The sequence below is a fragment of the Lissotriton helveticus genome, chromosome 9, assembly GCF_964261635.1.
Source record: "Lissotriton helveticus chromosome 9, aLisHel1.1, whole genome shotgun sequence".
NCBI classification, from domain to species: domain Eukaryota; kingdom Metazoa; phylum Chordata; class Amphibia; order Caudata; family Salamandridae; genus Lissotriton; species Lissotriton helveticus.
The window spans coordinates 424,330,894-424,352,708 of record NC_136070.1 but is presented as its reverse complement, the minus strand read 5'-3'; the positions used below and the strand labels follow the sequence as shown (position 1 = coordinate 424,352,708).

The 21,815-nt window shown below is 48.3% G+C and overlaps 1 protein-coding gene across 5 annotated transcripts in view; it reads left to right on the top strand.

Annotated features, from left to right (window-relative positions):
- Nucleotides 1-21,815, top strand: part of ZNF839 (zinc finger protein 839) — a 213,649-nt gene that overhangs the window by 65,692 nt on the left and 126,142 nt on the right. For 4 of the 5 annotated variants that reach the window (XM_078660210.1, XM_078660209.1, XM_078660206.1 and 1 more), the window contains one exon: nucleotides 871-1,116. The exons of the other annotated variant lie outside the window; for it this stretch is intronic. In XM_078660210.1, the coding sequence (XP_078516336.1) occupies nucleotides 871-1,116 (246 nt within the window). The remainder of the gene's footprint in view (nucleotides 1-870; nucleotides 1,117-21,815) is intronic. 5 annotated transcript variants of the gene reach the window in all.

Genomic DNA, 21,815 nt, shown 5'->3' with positions numbered 1-21,815 from the left:
CTAGCAATGGCAATTCAAAAATGTCTGGCTTATGAATGCCCTGTCAAGCCAGACCTAAACATACATGTACGTTAATGAGTGCCATCCTCCCATGTACTGCTACCACAGAAAAATGGCATACATTATTTAGCTATCTAAGAAACTTTAATAGAATTACATTACATTAAATTAAAGAATGTTTGTGCCCCTCAAAGTTCAAGCTTAGGCAGTTGCACTAATAAACAAAAGGCCCCCTGTAGTGTGAAGGGTAAGCAATTTATTGTGTAAACACACAACTTCTGTCCAACCAAAACCTACTCATGGCTCCCTACATGAGCGGAGCCAAAGCCCCTCTCCTGGTGATTCTCACACAATTGTCTGGCAACAGATGAGCTGTCAAGCCAGACCATAAAAATCGAATGGTGTAGGGACAAAGAAATAGCAGAAAGAAACCAGTGTAAATAACTTTGTTACTTACATTGAGTTATGTAATGTGGACATTTCATCACACAAGTTAAGATGGGACCTGCGTACGTTTATCTGAGAGCTTACCAGTTTAAAACATTGTTTCTTCTGCTTTGACAAAGTCTGTTAATGCATATTATGCACATTTGACCTGCCCATGCTCCCTTTTTTGAAATGATACTGCTCTCATCGGAACTAGGTATGAAAAATCCTTGCCTAATTTCAGTGGACTATGTGCCAAAAGAAAGGACCTCTTCTGGAAATCTATTGTTAAAGCTAAGTAATTTTCTTTTTTCTTTCCTACTGGTGGTAAAAAAGTAAGAATGAAATATATGGAAATACGTGGTATGTTTTATTTTTTGAGCACTCTAAAATGCTTCTTAATTTTACCTTGGGTTTGAATTTTACTGACTGTAAAACGTTTAGTCCGGTCGATCTGTAGAAGCAGAGAAGTCTTCTGATCCACTTCATGAAGATAATGTAAAATTGCAATGGCTGCCAATAATAAAAAAAGGACCAGGGAGGCCGAAAGGTTGTAAAAGATCCGAGAAACCAAGAAAACATGAAATACAAAGATCAAGAAGACATTCCAGATGTCCTCAACCTGCAAAGTCACTTGCCCGTTCAAGAGCAGAGAATCCTATTTTGCACAGAAAATCCAGATTAAAAGAGGTATGCATTCTATAAACTTGGCATGCATACATAATGCCTGTTGTATAGTGATATACTCTTGTAATTTTGTTGGTCGTAATTTTGTTGGTTGTAAACTGTACCAGTAAATCAAATGTTTATATATCTACATTGTATTCTAATGGCTGGTAACTCTCACTTCTAATTGTTCAAAAAAGTTAATGTGGGGTCCATTTTTATTGTTGACTGTGACCTGGGCAAAGATGCACGCTCTCATGTCACTTCACAAGTTGCCAAAAGATAATGTAAGATTTGAATTTTTTTAGCTCTTTGTTTGTATAGAACACAATGCAAACTGCAAATATCTGGTGAGCTTTGAAATTGGTGGACCGTAACACTTGGCGAGAATTTCAGCAACTGAGCCTGACTACTTCTTGTAGGGTTTGAGAAGAGAGTTTTCCACAGACACGATTTTGAAAGAAGTGGAGTTAATTAGTGCATTTTTAAAGCAGATTTTTTACATACATTTGCTCAAACGCATATATATAAAGAGCAGTCATTGAATAATGGGAGTCCCTTCATGATATCAAACCAATGAAACCTAACGCCCCCAAGGAGTTGACCCTATCATTTTAAAATATATATATATTGTGGGCACAATCGAGTGTGTTTAAAAAAAAAAAAAAAACTCCCTTGTGTCAGGGACAGTAGTTAGTTATAGTTGCCCCCTATAGTCCTTGAATGCGTTTTTTTTGCTAAAATTACTTACAATACCTAACAGTGTGCACTTATGCTGTGCATATACTGTGGACAACCCTTCTGTTGAGTGGTATCTAGTATCATGGCCATTATTTTGTAATGGTTTCCTCCCTCCCAGACAGAATGGATATGGCCAACAACTTCCTACAATTAGGCTGCACCAGAAGTTTGCCATTGTTGGCCAACATACCAAGAATTGGCCCAAGTATGTCCGTGCCAGCATTTTTCCATGCGTGCCCAATGTGTCTTGAATTCCCTCCAGTACGAAAGTGGCATCACTTTGCAATGGTTTCCTATATGCCAAGCTTTACCTCTAGTATGTCAGTACAAAGTATTACCTCCAGTATGCCAAGATTTTGCAATAGGTGTCGGCGTAAGCCAAGAATTGCCTTCAGTATGTCGGGGACTACTGCAGGCTCACAAGTACCACACCACATTCTCACTCACAGCCATTTACATTTACTCACTCGTTCTCTTCTTCACCCTCACTTGCTCTCACTCTAATTTTCGCTTGTTCACACTCCGTCTCATTAATTCACTGATTCTTATTCATACTTGCACTCACTTTTATTATTTCTTAATTTCTCTTTCCGACTCCGTTGAATTCACTCTTACTCATTTTCAATTCTCACTTTTCACTCAGTTATACGCCATCATTCTGTCACTCACTTTCATTCTTGGTCATACTGTCAGGCATGTCCTTATTCATTCTAACTAACTCTCTTGCAGGCATTTACTCTTACTCACTCGCACTCAGTCATTCATTCTCAATCTGTCACTTGCAATCACTCCTATTTATTCTCACTCATGCGTTTACTTTCTCACCTATACCCACTCTCTCTCTTACCTTATCGCTCACACATATTCACTCATAGACACATCCATACATGCACATTCTCACACTTCTCGACACTCAATCTAGTGCATATAAATAACATTTGATTGCGTTTGTTTACGTACCTTGGTGCCTGTGCAGGTCACTTTTGAGCAAATACTGCACCATTTGCACTCAGAGGAGCAGCCACACTGCTCCCTCCCGCTTGATTTAACAGTTGAGAATGAAACTGAAATCTCAAACCTCAACAGTTGCAGGTACCCCGTGCCAGTCTCTTACTTTTCACCCCACGTTTTACTAACTCTGACAAGTTTGGAAAGGGTGGGGGGACAGATGTGTACCCCGGGACCCTGCAGAGATTAGGCTTACAGCACTCGAGGCTTCCTCTACCTAGGACGCTTCTGCATATCACAGATGCGGAAGCACTGATAAGTGCCAGACCCCTGAGGCGAGTGGCTGTACCAGCTCTGGACAATAGCTCTGATGGCTGGTGCAGGCACCTTCGGTCGCCTATGCCAACCATCAAACCATGTTAAATTCTGCCTCAGGCTGTTGCTGAAATTAAGGGTCAGCATTTTTTGTTATTATACCCAAAGAGAATAGTTTATTATTCACCGGTGGTATAGTAATAATGGACCAGAAAACAGAGTGCGTAGCCCTGAAGCCTAAAAAGGCAAGTAGCCACTGATTTTTGCCAGTTAATAAGTCTGTATTTCTGCCCATTTTAGCGAAGCATTAGGTTGAATGGTTGTTATAACATGCAAACATTCAAACTTACTCCTTACAGGTCACATGTAGGAGTTTACAGTATGTGCATAATGGTTCGGTTTCACCAATATTGTAGGTTGTGCCTCTCTGATTTACACAAGATCCTATGCAAAAAGAATAATCCACTAAAACATCTTACATAAAATACAAAAGTGACTTTTTAAATGGAATGCTGTAGAAAACGCAAAGTGTGTGAACCCTAATAACCACTGGAAAATACTCACTCTAATTCACAAAAAATAAATGCTGAAAATCCTCTGTATAGTGTATTTTTATCATTGCATGTACCCTAGCACATTAAAAATCTAGTTCTCTATGTGGTCCTTGGATTTGTGTAGGCTAAAATGGTAAGACTACTATATAATAAAAAGCCTATGGCTCTTGTAATAGTAACTGAATATCTCTGCCTTTACAGTGATTCACTGTCATTTCTGTTATATGCTCCTATGTTCGATTACTGAAGGGACAGACCCAGTTTGTTATGATGTAGAATAGGTAAGAGGGGAAAATACCTTTTCTTTTATGTGACTGAAATGTTGTTATATGTGTGAGACAGTAGGAAATGTATAGACGAGATGGTATCGATGCTGGACTGAAGAGTAATTGAAGTAAGTTGGCTTTGTTACCAGGTCCTAAGGATGTGTGGTTGTGACCCCTCAAGAGAACCAGCCGGAAAAGGAAAGATTTATTTCATCATGGTAGTGAAGTAATAAGGAGCAAATCTTAATTTAAGGCTCTGATCAAGGGAAGAGATATCAGTCTTGTTTGTAGAGGGTCAAACCCTGGAAAAGTCTAGCGTTCTTGCTACTGAGAATGGTGGTATTCAGTTTATATCGCTGCAGAGTCCTCTGTGTGGCTCAGAAATCGCCATTAAGTATTCTAAGGGAGAACTGTGGAAAACTAAAGGGTGTGTTAAAGGGGCTTCACTGGAATAAAATAATGCTTTTAGAATAGTTTGGAAGGTCCTTTATAGGAGCATGTTCAATGGAGGTACTGATCTTCTGAACACATAGAAAACAGCACAAGGGCCTGTCAGCTAACCGTGAATAATGACCAGTTATTATTGTCTCTCAAGGAGCCTCATACAAGCTTAGAAAGTATTATTACCATGACATACTCTGTTTTCTCAGTCTATAATGTGGAAGAGCTATGTTGCTCTCCTCGGATCATAGTGGCTGTTAAAAAGACATAGGAAAAAATACACAACCATCGTAGGATGGGAAAATATGTTAGGGAAAGAAACTCGGCGCTGAGTCATAACCAGCCTAAAGGAAGGCAATTGGAGATGGATGTATCCATAGGCGTTGGTTTTTGTTCCCAAGAAGGTATCAAAGGTTGGAGTGCCCAAAAGATAACCACACTATTGTGGTAATTGAAAGAAATTTTTTGGGATGGATGACTACCAACCTCGAGGAATAATCTTAGACCATGTCAGAGTGAACCGCAAAGTCACAACATTTATGTGAGCTCACCATCCCCCCCGGTACATAGCAGACAGGCTTAACTCTGGGTAATGTGTAAAGTATTTATGCTGTATCAAAAAGTAAACAAAAATACAATAAAAATCCCGAACCATATTAGAAAAAATGAGTACAATTTAATAAATAAAATGACAAATTCAGTACGGAGAACCGAAGTTATTAAATGTAAAAGTTTTAAGTAGGAATAGTGCCAAGGAGCATAAATTACCTATGATAATCAATGGTTGCGGTAGTCCAGAATCTAGGAGCAATTTGACATTGACAGTGATGGAGCTTGGGTCGCATATGCCAACCAGGTTCATCGTGATCAAAGATTTTACCTTCATACTTTAGTCCTTTAAGTCCCAGTCAACCACAGGAGTTCACTTCTAAAGGCCCCCAGGACTTCAGGGGAGGAACCAAGAAACCCACAGGATGTTCGGCAGAGGCAAAGAGCTGGGTCCAGTCCAGGTCCAGTTGTTACTGGTCAGCTGGTTAGTTGCAGGCAAAGGCCTCTTGTAGCTTGTGTCCCTTTAGCTTCAACAGGAGGTCAATTTATCACCATTGGAGTCAACTTATTTGTCCAGGGTATGAGAGGGAGAGCAAGTCCAGTCTTTTAGAGTTCTTCTCAGGCCACACACGGCAGGTCCAGACGTCTTCTGATTGTCCGCAGGTCCAGAAAGAGTTTTGAAGTGTGTGCCTGGGTGTGCCACTTTTATTCTTGGCTCTAGCTAGTGAGTGGGAAGTACACCTGGGCCTGCCCTAGTTAATGGGGTAGCCTGTTCGCTCTACTTTCAAGTGTTCCCCAAGTGTTGTATGTGAACTCTGCACATTTGCCAAGCAGTTGTTTTAACATATTTCCTTGCAAGTTTACACTGCAATAGTCCGGCTACACAAGGTAGGCCTGAACCCATGTTTGCATTGCCACTATAGTGTGTGGCACAGTAGATGCTGTAGTTCACTTCTCCTTTATCTTTCAGCATCTGAGTACACTTCTACACTATATAATAGTGACTTACAGGTAAGTTAAATGTGCCAATCAGGATTAAGCCTATTTATCTGTGGTTAAAGTGAGAGCACATGCACTTTACTACTAGTTAGCAGGGTTAATGGGCACAGAGTTCTAAAGACAGCTAAAATATAGTGTCCTGCAAAATTGTGAAAAATCCTGGGAAACTGCCTAGAAATGGCAGCTCTTACAGTGATCATGTACAGCTCAACCCTGGTATATACACTGTAGGGCACTCTGTTGGCCAAGACCCAAGTAAATCCATCCCAGTAAGTCAGTAACCATCTCTCCTGGTTGGATATAAGTGGCCCTTAGCAGTACCAACTATATAAGAGCCCCCTATCAATAACTTCTTGTCTGGTGCTCCCCCTCCCCAAATGTATATGGCAGTACTTACACAGTAGTTGTACTTTTATGCAGATTATCTTAAAATATCTTCCAGTTCATGGTAGTACATTGACTGGGGAGAAGGAACATCGGTACAAACTCCTTCTAGTCCATCTGGCTTTTCATCTCTTCTGGTCCCAGATACTTCTCCTCAACTGACCACTGCAGCACATCTCTAAGTTCAGATTCTGTTGTCAAAGTCTCTAGTTTTAGCAATCTGAGAGCTGATTTTCTAGAGAACTAGAGCTTACTAGCATAGATGCGTGTGACAAGCTTTCAGGGAAGGGGTGGTGGTGAGCACAGCACAGCACTATGAACGTGGGGGGTGCTGTTGGTAACGTGTCATGAGTCCCTCTTAATGACTTCTGGAGGTGATAGTAGGTCATGGAGTCCAGGAAAGGGAGCGCAGCGTCCATACACGCCTGCTGTTAAGTGGCTTTGCTGCCCTCCGGGTACACTGCTTCGAGGGAGGTAAAGTTGCACGGGAATCCGCATCGTCTGACGTCGGGAGTAGCGGATGCTCAAAGAGAGGGACTGTTAGAGCAAATATATGGTCGAGGCAAGTTCTTTTTCGCAGCTAATTCCATGTCCTTATTGTGCATGCCACGGTATCCACCTAATGTCGCACCCTCACAAATGGGCCCCTACAAGGCTGCCTGAAGCAGGCATGGGCCGCATGGTCAGCTTCGGATGCAGTATGCGGCTGGAATAGGTTAGGATGTAGCCAGAAGTACTCAAAGTACACCTAGCCACTAAGGAAATACAGTCTATATCCAGCACCCCCAGCCCTCCTTGCTCGAGGGGAAGCGGCAAGTTGATGGAGAGATACAAGAATTTGGGGAGTATAACCATTTTCGCAATGGCCAGTCCCTTGGTTAGGGACAGTGGCAGCTTTGACCAGGCAGGCATATGCTCCTCTAGCCACGTCACCAGTTTGCTATAATCCTCCTGCCACAGTTCCTCTACATCCCAGCTGAGTCATACTCCCAGATAACGAACAGGGTCACAAGCTCATGTCGCGGGGAACTCAGATGTGAAAGTTTGTGTAACCTTCATAAGTGTGAATAAGATTGATTTTTGCCAGTTAATTGAAAGGCCCGCCATGCTGCTGCCAAAGCGTATAAATTCCCGAATGCGAGGGTCTAGGTTGTCTGACTGATTTCAATCAATAAGTTCAGATTTATGGAGCGTGACTTATCACCCCATGGGGCGGGGTGTATCCTGGCGCTGTGGGTGAGCGACTAGTCGAACAGCCAGGTCTTGAGTGCTCTCCTAAAGTCAGTGAGGGAGGATGAGGTCCGGAGGTGGAGGGGCAGGTCATTCCAAGATTTGGCAGCGAGGTAGGAGAAAGGTCTTCCCCCTCCTCAGGCTCGACAGATGCAAAGGATGTGTGCAAGGGCTAGGTTGGGTGAGTGGAGTTGTCTGGAGGGCTTTGAACGCGTGGTTGAGTAGTTTGAAGTGTCATCTCTTCATGAGGGGAGCCAGTGGAGGTCTCCGAGTTGGGGGATTATGCTTGACCGTCTTGGGAGATCAAGAATGAGTCTGGCTGTTTTGTTTTGGATGTTCTGGAATTGTTTCAGTAGTTGGTTGTGATTCCAGCATAGAGTGTGTTCGCGTAGTCCAGTTGGCTGTTGATGTTTATATTTTTCTGGCGCGAAGTGGGATCCACCTGAAGATCTTTTGGAGCATTCGGAGGATGTGGAAATATGAGGAGGCTACTGCTTCCAACTGGCGCTTCATGGAGAGCTGTCTGTCCAGTATGATGCCCAGGCTCCTGACGTGGGTGGTGGGGTTTGGAGCAGGTCTGAGGGTGGAGGACCACCAGGAGTTGTCCCAGCAGTAGGGGGTTCAACCAAAGATGACCCTTTCCATCTTATCAATGTTCAATTTTAGGCAGTTGGTCTTCGAGTCCGCAACGCTGGTCATAGCATTCCATATGTTTACTTCTGGTGGTGAATATGCACTCTGTGAGAGAGAGGATTAGCTGGATGTTGTTGGCATATGAGATAATGTGGCTGCGGACTATGGTGGCCAGTGGAGTCATGTAGATATGGAAGCGGTTTGGGCTAAATTAGGAGCCCTAGGGGACACCGAAAAACAAGGTGATGAGTTTGAGTGTGTTGCTGCTGATGTCGCTGTAATGCAGTCTGTTGGCCAGGATGTGGTGGGATACAGTGCTGAAGGCAGTGGAGAGGTCAAGGAGGGTGAGGGCAGCTGATTTTCCAAGGTTGAGGATGATCCTGATGTCGTCCGTTGCGGCTATGAGGGCTGTTTCGGTTCTGTGGTTGGAGCAGAAGCTTGATTGAGAGGTGTCCAGTAGGTTGTTTCTCTCCAGGTGGTCTGTGAGCTGGATGTTAATGGCTTTCTCAAAGACCTACACCGGGAATGGGAGGAGCGAAATGAGGTGGTAGTTCTTGAGGTCGTTTGGGTCTGCAGTGGGTTTTGTTAAGAGGGGGTCTTAATTCTGCGTCTTTCCAGGTTTCAGGAAAGGTGGCGGAGTTGATGGCAGAGTTAAAGATATGCGTGAGTAGAGGGCAGGTCTCTTCCGTTCCTAGATTGAAGGCATGGTGTAGGCATGTGTCTGTCGGAGTGTCCAAGTGTATGGTGGTCTTGGTGTAGAGGGGTGTCCAGTCGGATGGGTGGTTGTGCGGAATGTCGGCATGGGTTGGACGAGTGAGCTCCGTCGGTTGAGGGTCGAAATTGCTGTAGATGTTTGCTATCTTGTTGTGGAAGTAGTTTGATAGGATGTAGCAGAGGTCCTGGATGGGTGGGATTGTGTTTTTGATGGAAGTTGGGGAGTAGAATTCCCTGATTATGTTGAAAAGTTCCTTAGAGTGATTGCTGCTGGTTTTGATGCAATGGACAAGGCGACTTTTTTGGCTTCTTTAAGGGAGTGGTGATAATTCTTGAGGGCACATTCAGCTCGGAGTTGTCTGTATGGTTTCTGCTGGACCGCCATCGTCTATTTGTTTGCATTTTCTTTTAGAGGACAGGTGTTCTGGGGTGAACCAGGTGTCGTGTTTGTTGGACCATTTGGTATTGGGTGGTCTGATGGGGATGATGCTGTTTACACTGGCGGTGATTCAGTCTGAGAAATTTTGGGCACCCCGGTTCACATCGTTCATGGTCTGCAGGTATTGGAGATGAGGGTGGTAGTCCATTGGGGTTTTGTGACTGTTCCAGCTGTTTTGCGCAAGGCGTATGGCGTGCTGGGGTGTTTCCACAATGGTGAAATGGATGATGCTGTGATCTGAAAGAGACACGTTAGTGATAGATTCCTTACCTTAGAATATCCCCAGGCGTCCGACTGGATCCGGAAGATTTTTGTGTAGCAATGCCCCTGCGTGCCGGCAGGCGTCGTCCGCGGTATGAAGTCGTCGGAGTACTTAGATGCCGCTGACGTCAGTTCTTCTTTTTTCCGCACCAGCTAGCGCAGATCCGGAGAAGCTCTACCCCTTAGTCACTTTTTGACTAAACTTTTTGATCTTTTTGATCATCTCTTATTCGAGTCTCTCGACTCCTACGGTGCCGGTAGGGATGCCCGGTTTCAAACCTTGCTACAGGTGCGACCGACTGATGTCGGTTACCGACCCCCATTGCCGGTGCCTTCAGGGTCTAGGCCTCGACCACGACGACCGCACCTGCCCCGACTGCCGGGCCCTGACGTCGAAGGCTAGGCGGGAGCGGTCCCGCAAGCGACTGGAGCTGCAGCAGTTGGCCCCGCGCCGTTCCAGGTCCCGGTCCCACAGGAGGTCAAAAGACCGGTCGCGGGGTCGGAGTCCTCGTAGCTCCGGGAGTCGGCATCGGTCGTCGGGATCTTTCTCAGGTAAAAGGCATGAGAGGTCGGAGAGACGTCATCGTTCCTCCGACCCACCCCGACTCTCGCACGACGCGTCCGGGGGTTCGGGTGACACCACCCACGCGGCTCTGACAGAGTTGCAGGCGCCGCATCCTGCCCCACACCTGCAGGTCCCTGGGCACGATGCAACGCTGGAGGAGGTCGAGCGGTACCTCATGGCCATGAGGTCCCTCCCTCCTCAGCCGGGTTCCGTAGCGCCTTCGGGCCCAACGGCCCTGACTGGAGGGCCTGGCGGGTCGGGTGCTTCTGCTCCGACACCGTCGGGTGCTTCGGCCCGGCGCCGCCAGCGACTTCGGTCCGGGCGCCGCAGGCCCTCACTGGATCCACTTCCGGATCCGGGTCGTCACTGGTCGACCTCGCCGGCGCCGGCTCAGCGGGTGTCACCCCCGGCGCCGCCTGTCGACGCCGTCCCCAATCCTCCCCTCGATTCGGTCCTGCTGGGCGCCGCTCTCGATGTCGTTTGGAGATTTCTATTTCCTCGAACCGGCCCCATCCGTTGACCCTGAACTTAAGGAGATGGGTGATGAGGGTGATTGGAAGGGGTCTATGGACCCTCTGGCACAGGAGTGCCAGTACCAACAGGACTGGACATATGAGCTTGGGGAGGCCAGTGGTATTGACACTTCGCCAGACACTGGATTTGTCTCCCCTCCCACCGTGGCTATGGAGGAGGGGGCTGCCTACAATGTAGTGTTGACGCGGGCAGCTAAGGCCTTGGGCCTACGCTCCCCGTCGCGGCCGTGAGGACTAACCTCCTCACTGAGGTCCTTAAACCGCAGGTAATCTCCACTGAGCCTCTGCTGCCGTTTAATGAGGCCCTGTGTGACGTTCTTGTGGGCACTTGGTCCAAGCCCGCTACAGGTCAGCCTGTGGATAGGAACGTTGCCAGACGCTACCGCCCGACCCCGGGTGACCCTTGCTTTTTGCCCACCCATCCCACCCCCGAGAGCCTGCTCATCCAGGCCTCCACTTCCCAGACTGCATTCCCAACGGCTCCACTCGATCGGGAATCCAAGAGGTACGAGCAATTCGGAAAGAAAGTGTTCTCGTCCCTGAGTTTGGGACTGCGGTCTGTCAATACCGCATGCCTCTTGGGCGTCTACACCCACACCCTGTGGGACACGGTCGCGGACGTGCTGCCACAATGCCCGGAGGAGGCCCGGGCTAAACTCGCCCAAGCCCTTGCGGAGGGTCGAGATGCAGCGCGCTACTCCATCCGGTGTGGGCTGGATACCACGGACTCACTGGGCAGAGTGATGGCAACGACGGTGGCGGTTCGACGCCACGCCTGGTTGAGGTCCGCCAACTTTTCGGCCGATGTCCAGGCTACTCTCCTAGACATGCCGTTTGATGGCCGTCACCTCTTTGGCGACAAGGCAGACCATGCGATTGAGCGTTTTAAGGACTCCAGGGCTACGGCCAAGTCCTTGGGCCTCTCGGTCCCACGCCAGCAAACGGGTGCCTTTCGCTCCTTTCATGGCCAAGGAAGGGGCGCTCCCACACGTGCTGCCAGCCACGCGCCGCAGACTTCTACACAGCGCGGTGGCGGCCGTGAAACCGCCGTGGCGGCGGTCGGGGACAACGGCGAGGCCAGTCCACACCTTCCCCTGCAGCACCCGCCTCAAAACCCTCCTAGTCTGTGCTTTCAGGCCCATGTGACGCCAGTGGGCAGGGTCCGCCATCACCTCTTCTACTGGCGCACTGTCACGTCAGACAGGTGGGTGCTGCAAATCGTCCGAATGGGCTACTCCCTCCCCTTCGAGGTGACCCCTCCAGCCAGGTCACAGCAGTACCACCGCGTGTCGGGGGATCACTTGCAACTTCTGCAAGAGGAAGTGTCGGCCCTCTTGGCCAAGGGGGCCATCGAGCGTGTTCCGGGGCCAGAAGTAGGGTGTGGTTTTACTCCCACTACTTTCTGGTACCCAAGAAGGGCAAAGGGGGCCTACGCCCTGTCTTGGACCTACGGAATGTCAACGGCTTCCTCCGGAAGGAGAAGTTCAAGATGCTGACATTGATTCAGGTCTTAGCTGCCCTAGACCCTGGAGACTGGATGGTAGCATTGGACTTGCAGGACGCTTATTTTCACATCCCCGTCCTGCCGGCCCACCGACGTTACCTGCGGTTCACGGTAGGCCACGAGCACTTTCAGTTTACCGTGCTCCCCTTCGGCCTTACCAGCGCCCCACAGGTGTTCACGAAAGTGTTGGCGGTGGTCGTAGCTCATCTGCGCAGGTTGGGGGTTTCAGTCTTCCCCTACCTCGACGACTGGTTGTTGAAGGCGGGCTCGCCCCAGACAGTCGTCAGCCACCTCCAGACTACAGCCGACCTCCTGCACCTGCTGGGGTTCTCCATCAATGTGCCGAAGTCACACCCGTGTCCCTCTCAGAAGCTCCTCTTCATCGGAGCGGTTCTCGACTCGGCGCAGTTTCGGGTTTATCCTCCCGAACAGCGGGTTCGGGATATTCAGGCTCTGATTCCAATTTTTCAGCCTTTATCCCGAGTCTCGGTCAGGTTGACGCTGCGGCTTCTGGGGCTGATGGCCTCCTGCATCCTTTCGGTGCATCACGCCCGGTGGCGGATGCGGGCTCTGCAGTGGGACCTGAAGTTTCAGTGGGCCCAGCATCAAGGCAACTTGTCCGACCATGTCTTGATCTCGGAGGGCACTGCAAGACAGTTGCAGTGGTGGCTCACAGACCGCGATTGGGTCAGCGGCAGATCTCTCTCCCTACCCCAACCGGAGCACGTAGTTGTGACGGATGCCTCCCTCCAGGGCTGGGGGGGGGCCACATGGGAGAGGCGGAGATCAGAGGCCTCTGGTCTCCGTCGGAGTCCCGGCTCCACATCAACCTTCTGGAGCTGCGGGCGATCCGGCTTGCACTGAAGGCATTCCTCCCCTCTGTCCGGGGGAGTGTAGTGCAGGTGTTCACGGACAACACCACCGCCATGTGGTACTGCAACAAACAGGGCGGGGTGGGGTCGTGGACCCTATGCCAGGAGGCTCTGCGCCTCTGGCAGTGGCTGGAACATCAGGGCGTGACCCTGGTGATTCAACACCTGGCAGGTTCTCTGAATGCCAGGGCAGACGAACTCAGCCGTCGGTGCATGATGGATCACGAATGGCGTCTGAACTCGGACGTGGCGCAAGGCCTCTTTCAGCAGTGGGGAGAGCCTTGGTTAGATCTATTCGCCACAGAAGAGAACGCGCAATGTCATCAGTTCCGCGCGTAGGAATTTCCAAGGCGGCACTCGCTCGGAGACGCTTTTCGTCGCGAGTGGAGTTGCGGTCTTATGTACGTCTTTCCGCCTATACCACTTCTGCCCAGAGTGCTGAAGAAGATCAGGCGCGACCGGGCCCAGGTTATCCTTGTGGCTCCGGACTGGGCACGAAGGTATTGGTATCCAGAGCTACTCAGCATGTCTGTCGATCCCTTGATTTGTCTGCCTCTTCAGGAGGACCTTCTGTCGCTGCAGCAGGGGACGGTCCTCCACCCGAACCTGTCCAGTCTCCACCTACAAGCTTGGAGATTGAGCGGCGACAGTTGAGGCCATTTGACTTGCCTCCTGAAGTCTGTAATGTCATTCTGGCAGCCAGCCATCCCTCCACAAAGTCAGTGTACGCCTGCAGGTGGAACAGATTTGTGGCATGGTGCACAGCAAAGGCTGTGGATCCTCTCGCTGCACCCCTTTCTGAGGTTCTCCTCTTCCTTCTTTCTCTTGCCCAGCAGGGCTCTCCTCTGGGCACTATCAAGGGCTACCTTTCTGACCTTTCCGCCTTCTTAAGGCTACCTGACCAGCCATCTTTGTTCAAGTCCCCAATTGTAAATAGGTTTTTGAAGGGCATCACACACGTTCCCTCCTGTACCATTCGTGATGCCTCAGTGGGACTTGAACCTTGTACTTACCTTTCTGATGTGTGCTCCCTTCGAGCCACTTCATAACTGTCCTCTCCGTCTTCTTACTCTAAAGACTGCTTTCCTGGTTGCCATCGCCAGGAGAGTGAGTGAGCTCCAGGCTCTTTCTTCCAAAGCTCCCTTCCTTTCTGTCCATCCGGACAAGGTTGTGTTGCGGTCAAGACCCTCTTTCCTGCCCAAGGTAGTCACAGCGTTCCACTTCGGGCAGTCCATCACCTTGCCCACCTTCTTCCCGCCTCCGCACCCCTCTAAAGAGGAAGAGCGGCTCCATTGCCTGGACCTAAAACGTGCGCTGTCATTCTATCTAGACCACACACGCCAGTTCCGGGTGGATGACCAACTCTTTGTTGGTTACGTAGGCGCTAAGAAGGGACAGGCGGTGCACAAGCGGACCATCTCTCGGTGGATCATCTTGTGCTTGGCTAAGAAGGAACCCCCTGTTGGGCTGAGGGCTCATTCCACTCGGGCCACTGCGACTACCTTAGGCCGAGGAGTGCCCTTGAGGACATTTGTCAGGCAGCTACGTGGGCCTCGCTGCACACGTTTGCGAGACACTACTGCCTGGACAGCCAAGTCCGGAGGGATGGCTTCTTTGGCCGTTCCATCCTCCAGGACTTTCTGGTGTGATTATTGGTTCGCAGACCCACCACCGGGGTTGGTATTGCTGGGTTATCTATTCTAAGGTAAGGAATCTATCACTGACGTGTCTCTTTCAGATGCACAAGTTACTACTTGTGTAACGATATATCTGTAAGAGACATTAGTTAGTGATAGATTCCTTACCGATCCACCCATCCTCCCCATTCTGCAAACCGATATCTAGAGTTAAGGTCACCCCCTTTCAGGGCCCTAGTTTCATGGCACCAGTGTTGGTTCTATCATGGCTCTGCGTATCTGGCGCGGAAAAGCTGTGTATCAGAACTGACGTCAGCGCGCGAGGGCGGCGTCTAAGTACTCCGACGTCATGCCGATGACGGACGCGGAGCCGCGGACCACGCCTGCCGGCGCGCAGGGGTATTGCTACGCAAAAATCTCCGGATCCAGTGTGACGCCTGGGGATATTCTAAGGTAAGGAATCTATCACTAACTAATGTCTCTTACAGATATATTGTTACACAAGTAGTAACTTGTGCGTTCGGACCAGGTGACTTCAGAGGTGTGGCTGAAATGGATTTCTGACATATAATGTAATATCATCCGCATTTATAGAGACCAGTATATGTCTTGGATGGAGCACGATTCCATGATGCTGCTGTAGTCAGGCTGCTAGTGGCTCCATCATAACTGCGAATAATATAGGCGATAGTGGGCATCCTTGCCGAGTCCCATGAGTAATCGCTAAAGGGGCCGAGATCATGCTGTTGATCCGATGATGGGCTACGGGCAGGGAGTAGAGCAGGCAAATCAAGGTGTTGTAGAAGATGAAAGATTTAAGGCCATTTGAGTGAATCAAAGGCCTTAGTGGCGTCCAGGAATGTAGTAGCAGCACTTAAGGTCAGGTCAGTAGTGTGGAGAAGGGCAAATGATGTGCACAGATTATGGGCTGTCGACCTGCCAACACAAAACCAGACTGGTCCGGATGGACCACGTGCGGCAAAAGGGGAAGAAACCACCTGCCGATTAGCTTAGCCAGAATTTTATTATCCATATTAATCATAGAGAGGGGCCTATAAGAATTGCATAATCTAGGGTCCTTGATCGGTTTCAGAATGGTTACAGTTGGTGCCTCTCGCAGGGATGGCGGGTGCACACCAGTTCTCACTGACTCCTCATACATATCACAAAGGTGTGGGGCAAGCAGGTGGATAAATTCCTTGGAGAAAGAAGCAGTTAGTCCATCCAGGGCGGGTGCTTTGTCACCAGGCAATCCCTCGATGACTTGGACAGTTTCCTTCACCTTGAAAGGTTCATTAAGGAAGAGGCAATGCCCCTCCTCCAGCCACAGAAGTTGTACAGAGTCCAGGTAGGGAGTCGAGTCCGGGAGTGTGGAGTACTGGGTGGAGGGTACAGGTTATCCTAAAATTGCACCATCCTGCGTGTACCCTACCTGTATATTCTGGTGGTCGGCCAGTAGTTTGACTAAATAGACGCTAGCCCATGGTTTGCACAACAGCCCAGCCAGAGTCTACAGATGACAAGTTGTGCTTGTAGTCTATAATGGCCTCACAAAGTTTTTTTTTTAATTTTGTTTTTCTTCCGACCAGCAGTTACACAGCAAATAGTACATCACATTTATCAGATTAGTTGGTACATTTGACATCTTGTGATTACAATATAAGTTACACATATAATCGTTAATACTTACTCCTTGTCCATTTCAGTGTACAGTTAAGTATATCTATGTGGCATCATAACCCCCTCCGTGGTAGCGCTGCTCTCTGTACATTTTGTCTAAACCCTTCATGAGTCACTCATCCGATTACTGCAGTATCAACATCATAGATATTTATCAATTCATGTCTCTGTAGTTTCCTGCAAGTACTGCACGAGCGCATCCCAGAAATCCCTGGGTCTCGAAGCTTGAGGGATGTCTTCTGCGTAAGTCTCTAACGTTTCCTTGCAATAGGTCATGTCTTTGATCCAGTCTTTAAATATGGGTGGTCTTTTGCTGCCCCACCTGATCGCTACGTGCCTTTTTACAAGTAGCAGAGCTACCGCTAAGAATTTCCTGCGCCTAACGTGTTTGTGCTTCTTGGCTCCTAGTAAGCATATCAAGGGGGCATTAGGGATTTGTTCTGATAACATGTCATTTAGTGCGGTAGTGACTTCACCCCAGTATGGCTGCAGTTGTGGACATGACCATGATACATGTAAGAAGTCCGCGCCCTGCGCTTTACATCTCAGGCAGGCATCTGTCTCTCTAAGGCCCAGCCTGTGTAGCTTAGCTGGTGTATAATACATTTGGTGGATACATTTGAAATGTATAATGCGTAAGTTACAATTGGACGTAAGAAGTGTGAGTTGTGTACAGCTGTATTGCCAGTCGTCTTCTCCAATTGATACACCCAGTGTCCTTTCCCACCTACGTAGCGCTGCTTCAGGCTTCACAGCCTGCTCATCTTGAGTACAGTCGCGTTACCAAATTCTTCCGGGTTGGGGCCGTTAGTAATATTTGTAATGCATTCAATTGCTCGTGCTCAGCCGGGAAGGCACTGTACAATGAACTTACCGCCGCCCGCAACCTTAAATACGCAAAGTTCTTCAGGGGGAGTTGATGTGCACATAGGGTGGGGTCCGTCCATTTAATGAATGTATTATGGGGAAATAGTTGGCCCATGGAGGTTAGTTTGATCTACGCAAGCAACGCCTGCATATTCTTTTCTTGAGTCACGGTGAAGTTGGGATGTTCTGACGTGGGCAGCGCACCCTCGTATATCGGTAATTTGTGTGCGCTGTGTGCCAGCGCGTGCCACGCTCTCGAGGTACACTTGGCTGTATGTATCTTGTCTCCTGGAGTATAGCAAATTGGATAATCTAACAGGGCAGTCAGTGGCTTGGGGGAAATGCTATCTTTTTCCACTGCAATGTGTGGTATGTATGCGTGTGATTTCGTCCAATATTGTGCATGTTGTGCTTGTGTACAAAGAAAGCATAGCTGAAAGTCTGGTGCCCCAAAACCGCCCAAGTGATACGGTTGTGTAAGTATCTTCCAACTGGTCCTGGCCTGTTTAGCAGCCCATGTCAGTCTTTGCAGGGCAGAGCGTAGTTTATCAAAGAAGGTCTTGTTTAGCCATAGTGGTATGTTCCAGAACAGATACAGGAACCTAGGCAATATTATCATTTTCTGAAGGGCTATCCTGTCTGCCATTTTTTATCCATCTGTCTACCTGGTCCTCTAGTCTAGTCATTGCCTTTCCATAGTTCTCCCTGATAACTGTCCCTGGATCTCTGTGACTCTAGATCCCTAGGTACTTAACCGGGTCTGAACACCATTTCAAGGGGAATTGTAGGTCGGGTTCCAATGTGGCTTCGGTAAGTGGTATCACAACAGGTTTATCCCAATTTATGCGGAGGCCAGCGTAATTTTCATATTTAACATATTCTCTAATATGCGGGTTTAGGTTCCTATCCGGATGCGTGGTGTATAGAACCATGTCATCCGCGTACAATGCTATTCCGATTGGCCTGAGGCCAAATTGTAAAGCAGTTGCGGAATGTTTCTGGCAAATTTAACAGGCCAGCGGCTCAAGGATTATAGCAAACCTCATTGGTGACAGTGGGCATCCCTGTCTAGTACCTCGTGTAATCGCTATGGGTTTAGATGTGGAGCCATTTATCCTGACTCGTGCTTTGGGTGCTGTTTACAGTAAGGAAATCCACTTTAAAAAGGGTTCAGGGAATCCCATCTTACGTAGTGTGACAAACACGAAGTCCCACTCCACGGAGTCAAACGCCCTAGCGGCATCCAAGAGAGCTGCGGCAGCTGGCATATCCGGATCTAGGTGGTGGTAGAGTGAGAAGATGGTGCGGAGGTTGTGGGTAGTAGACCGTGTAGGCATGAAGCCCGCTTGGTCTGGAAGCACTAGATTACAAAGTAGCGGTTGTATTCTATTCGCAATTATTTTAGCTAAAATGTTAGCGTCAATATTTATCAGGGACAAGGACCTATATGATTCGCACTCTAAAGGATCTTTACCCGGTTTCGGGAGTGCTATCAGGAGAGCCTCACTTAGTGTGTCCGGTAATGTACCTTCTGCGAAGTGTAGAACTAGTATATCTCTGTATTCTTTGTAGAACTCTCCCGGGAGTCCATCAAGTCCGGGAGCTTTATTACTGGGGAGAGAATTAAATGCATCTACTATTTCATCTTTAGAGACAGGGAGGCAGAAGTACTTCTTATGGGTGTCTGACAACCATGCCATCTCTGTCGTCCAGATATTCCCTTATGTCTGAGGTGGAGGCCATTACCTGGGACGTATACAATTGAGTGTAATATGTGGTGAAGCATTCCATTATGCCTGGGGTGTCGTATACTGGATTGTGCTGTGCATCCTGAATCTGCGTGATATACGCCGTGGTGTGAGTGGGTCTGATTTTATAGGACAGTGCTTTACCAGGCCTGCCCCCTCCCCATAATTCCGAGCAGTGTATTTGCGTGAAATGTATTTAACCTCATCGTCTGCAAATTTGTTATATTTATCAATGTGTTTCCTAATTTCAGCCAGTGTCGTATCACTTTGAGCTTATCAAAGTCGTGCTCCAATCTGATAATGTCAGCCTAAATTTTCTCCAGCTGTCTCTGTAAATTTTTCAGTATGCCTGCGTGTGCACTTATACAATGTCCCCGTATAGTAACTTTAAAAGCCTCCCAAAGGGTCCTTGTACTCTGGACCGAGCCAGTGTTTTGTTCAAAGAAGGTTAGTATGGCCTGGTGGAGCTCCTCTTTGAATACCTGGTCTTGTTATGCTGTCTGCCTTAGTCTCCATGTGAACTGTCTCGGAGTATGCGTCGGAATTTCTAATTGGATTCGGACCGGTGCATGGTCAGACAACTTCTTGGGTAAGTTTACCACCCCAGTAGCCCATGTGCATACATCTCGCGTTACCAGCCAGTAGTCTAGTCTGGAACAGGTAAGGTGTGTTGATGAGAAGCACATCCCTTCCCTCCTGTCTGGGTGTCTCTGTCTCCATATGTCCACTAAGTTCCAGTTCGCCATCCCTTCCCGTATGATCTTAGCCGAATGTTTACCATAATCTGTCTAGTCCTGTTGATCTGTCCAGTGTAGGGTCTAAACAAGTATTAAAATCTCCTCCCCAGAGGATAGTGCCAGGTTGGAGATCGTTCAATTTCGCCCAGATTCAAGCATAAAAAGAGGGATCATCGGTGTTTGGACCGTATTCATTTACTATGGTTAACACCATGCCCCCATAGTTTCCCTGCAATATCACATACCAACCTGATCATCACATCCAGACTTTATATGCGTGAATGGTACTGTACGCTTCACCCTTAGCGGGACTCCCCTAGCATACGTGGAGTAGGACGATGTCAGTCTGAAGGAGGCCCACTTCGCTCCAATTTGTTTTTCTCTAATTTCAGTGAAATGTGTTTCCTGCAGGCAAGCCACGTCTATTTTATGTCTATCTAAGTCCACCAGCACCTTTCGTATTTTCTGTGGGTTATGCAGGCCCCTCACGTTCCAGGAGAGGAGCGCCAGTGGTCTATGTTGTTTTAGGGTGTCAGCCATTTGTCGTTCCGTCGTCACCTGTCCTGTATATGTGTCTATTGTGTCTGATAGTGTCAGTCAGAAGCCCTTTTGCAGTTGCGCCGCTGGTCAGATTTTTCTGCTTACCCCTTACCCCTGTGGTAAATATTTTAGTAATTTACCTTGATCAGAATTTCTAGGCAATATCAATAGGTTCAAGTATGAAGAGCAGAGTCCGTGGTGGTTCGAATTCAGGGTCTTTATTCAGTAACTCGAGTTAAGGGAGAGCTCCGTCACCTGAGGAGGATCGGAAGAATCTCTAACATTATTATCTGAACACACAGTATTTATAGTAGGAAAAGAGGAAGGAGCTTCCCTTCAATGCATGGCCGGATCATACGTTAACAAAAAACAGAAGTCATGTTGGCACGGATCATATGTTGCAATAAAACAGAAGTCATGACCATAAAAGGAGGCAGCGTCATGAAAGAGTGAAGATATGGTAGAGGAGATAAGGCTGAGTCATGATTTAGAATGAGGAAGCACAAGAGAGGCGAAGGTGTGGAGAAATAACACTAGGCTGGTTCCTTAGATAAGGGAGAGGTGGTCGTGACAGGATGTCTGTTTGTCGTGTTTCAGCATTCGGGGGCTCTTCTTCTCGGAATTGGTTATCGTGGTTTAACAGAATGGGGCCTATTTCTCGGAATTGGCCCGATTGTAGGGAAATGGTTACAGATGGGGGGGGGGGTCTTGTTCTCGGCATCGGCTTAACCACAGTAATGCACGGTTTGAGTGAGGCAGTTGGTTCTCGGAGTCGCTTTGACCATAAGGATGAGCGTTTGACTTTTATTTTGGGGAAGGAGAGCGCGTGTGTAACTACATGAGGCGCATGATCAGCGCGTGATCGGTTCGTGCTCGTTTTTCTCGGGTGCTCGTGTTCTCGTGTGCTCGTGTTTTGGCATGATGGGCTCGGGGACGTGACGGAAGAGGGTGTATGATGGGACATAACTGTATGATAAATAATCATTTTCCACATTCCCTCCTTGTCCCATAATATACCCTTTAAAAATTCTTTGCTTTTTCTAGTCCACCTCTATACTCATTAGGTCGTTTACTTGTTCCTGTAACATGATTCTTTCTCTTTCTTTCCTTCTGGTCTGGGTTTTGGGAATGCAGGTAGTGATACAGAAACTACAGAGGGCTGGACCGCACTGAATACAGAGGCAACAGGTGAAGAGAATAGCTAGAGCAAAACCTAGGACTGCAAGCACCTTCCATCCGCATGAGGACAGGAGGCTCCAGAGCCAACCCGTCAGGGACCAGGCACCAGTGTCTGCATCTAGTTTTCTGGAAAGTATATGAAGGCGGGAAATAGCGGCATACACCGAGGGTGCATTATCTGGGATAAATATACAGCAGCTGGACCCGATCAGTTCACATGCACCACCACGGTCAGCCAATATGATGTCTAGGACCATACGGTTTTGTAACGTCATGAGTCTGTCGGCAGCCATCTCAGCGGTGATGTTACTTAATGCACCGGCTGTTTCGTTTATGGCTCCCTGGACTACACGAGTCAGTTGTCTTATGTGGCGGCTGTTGATCATA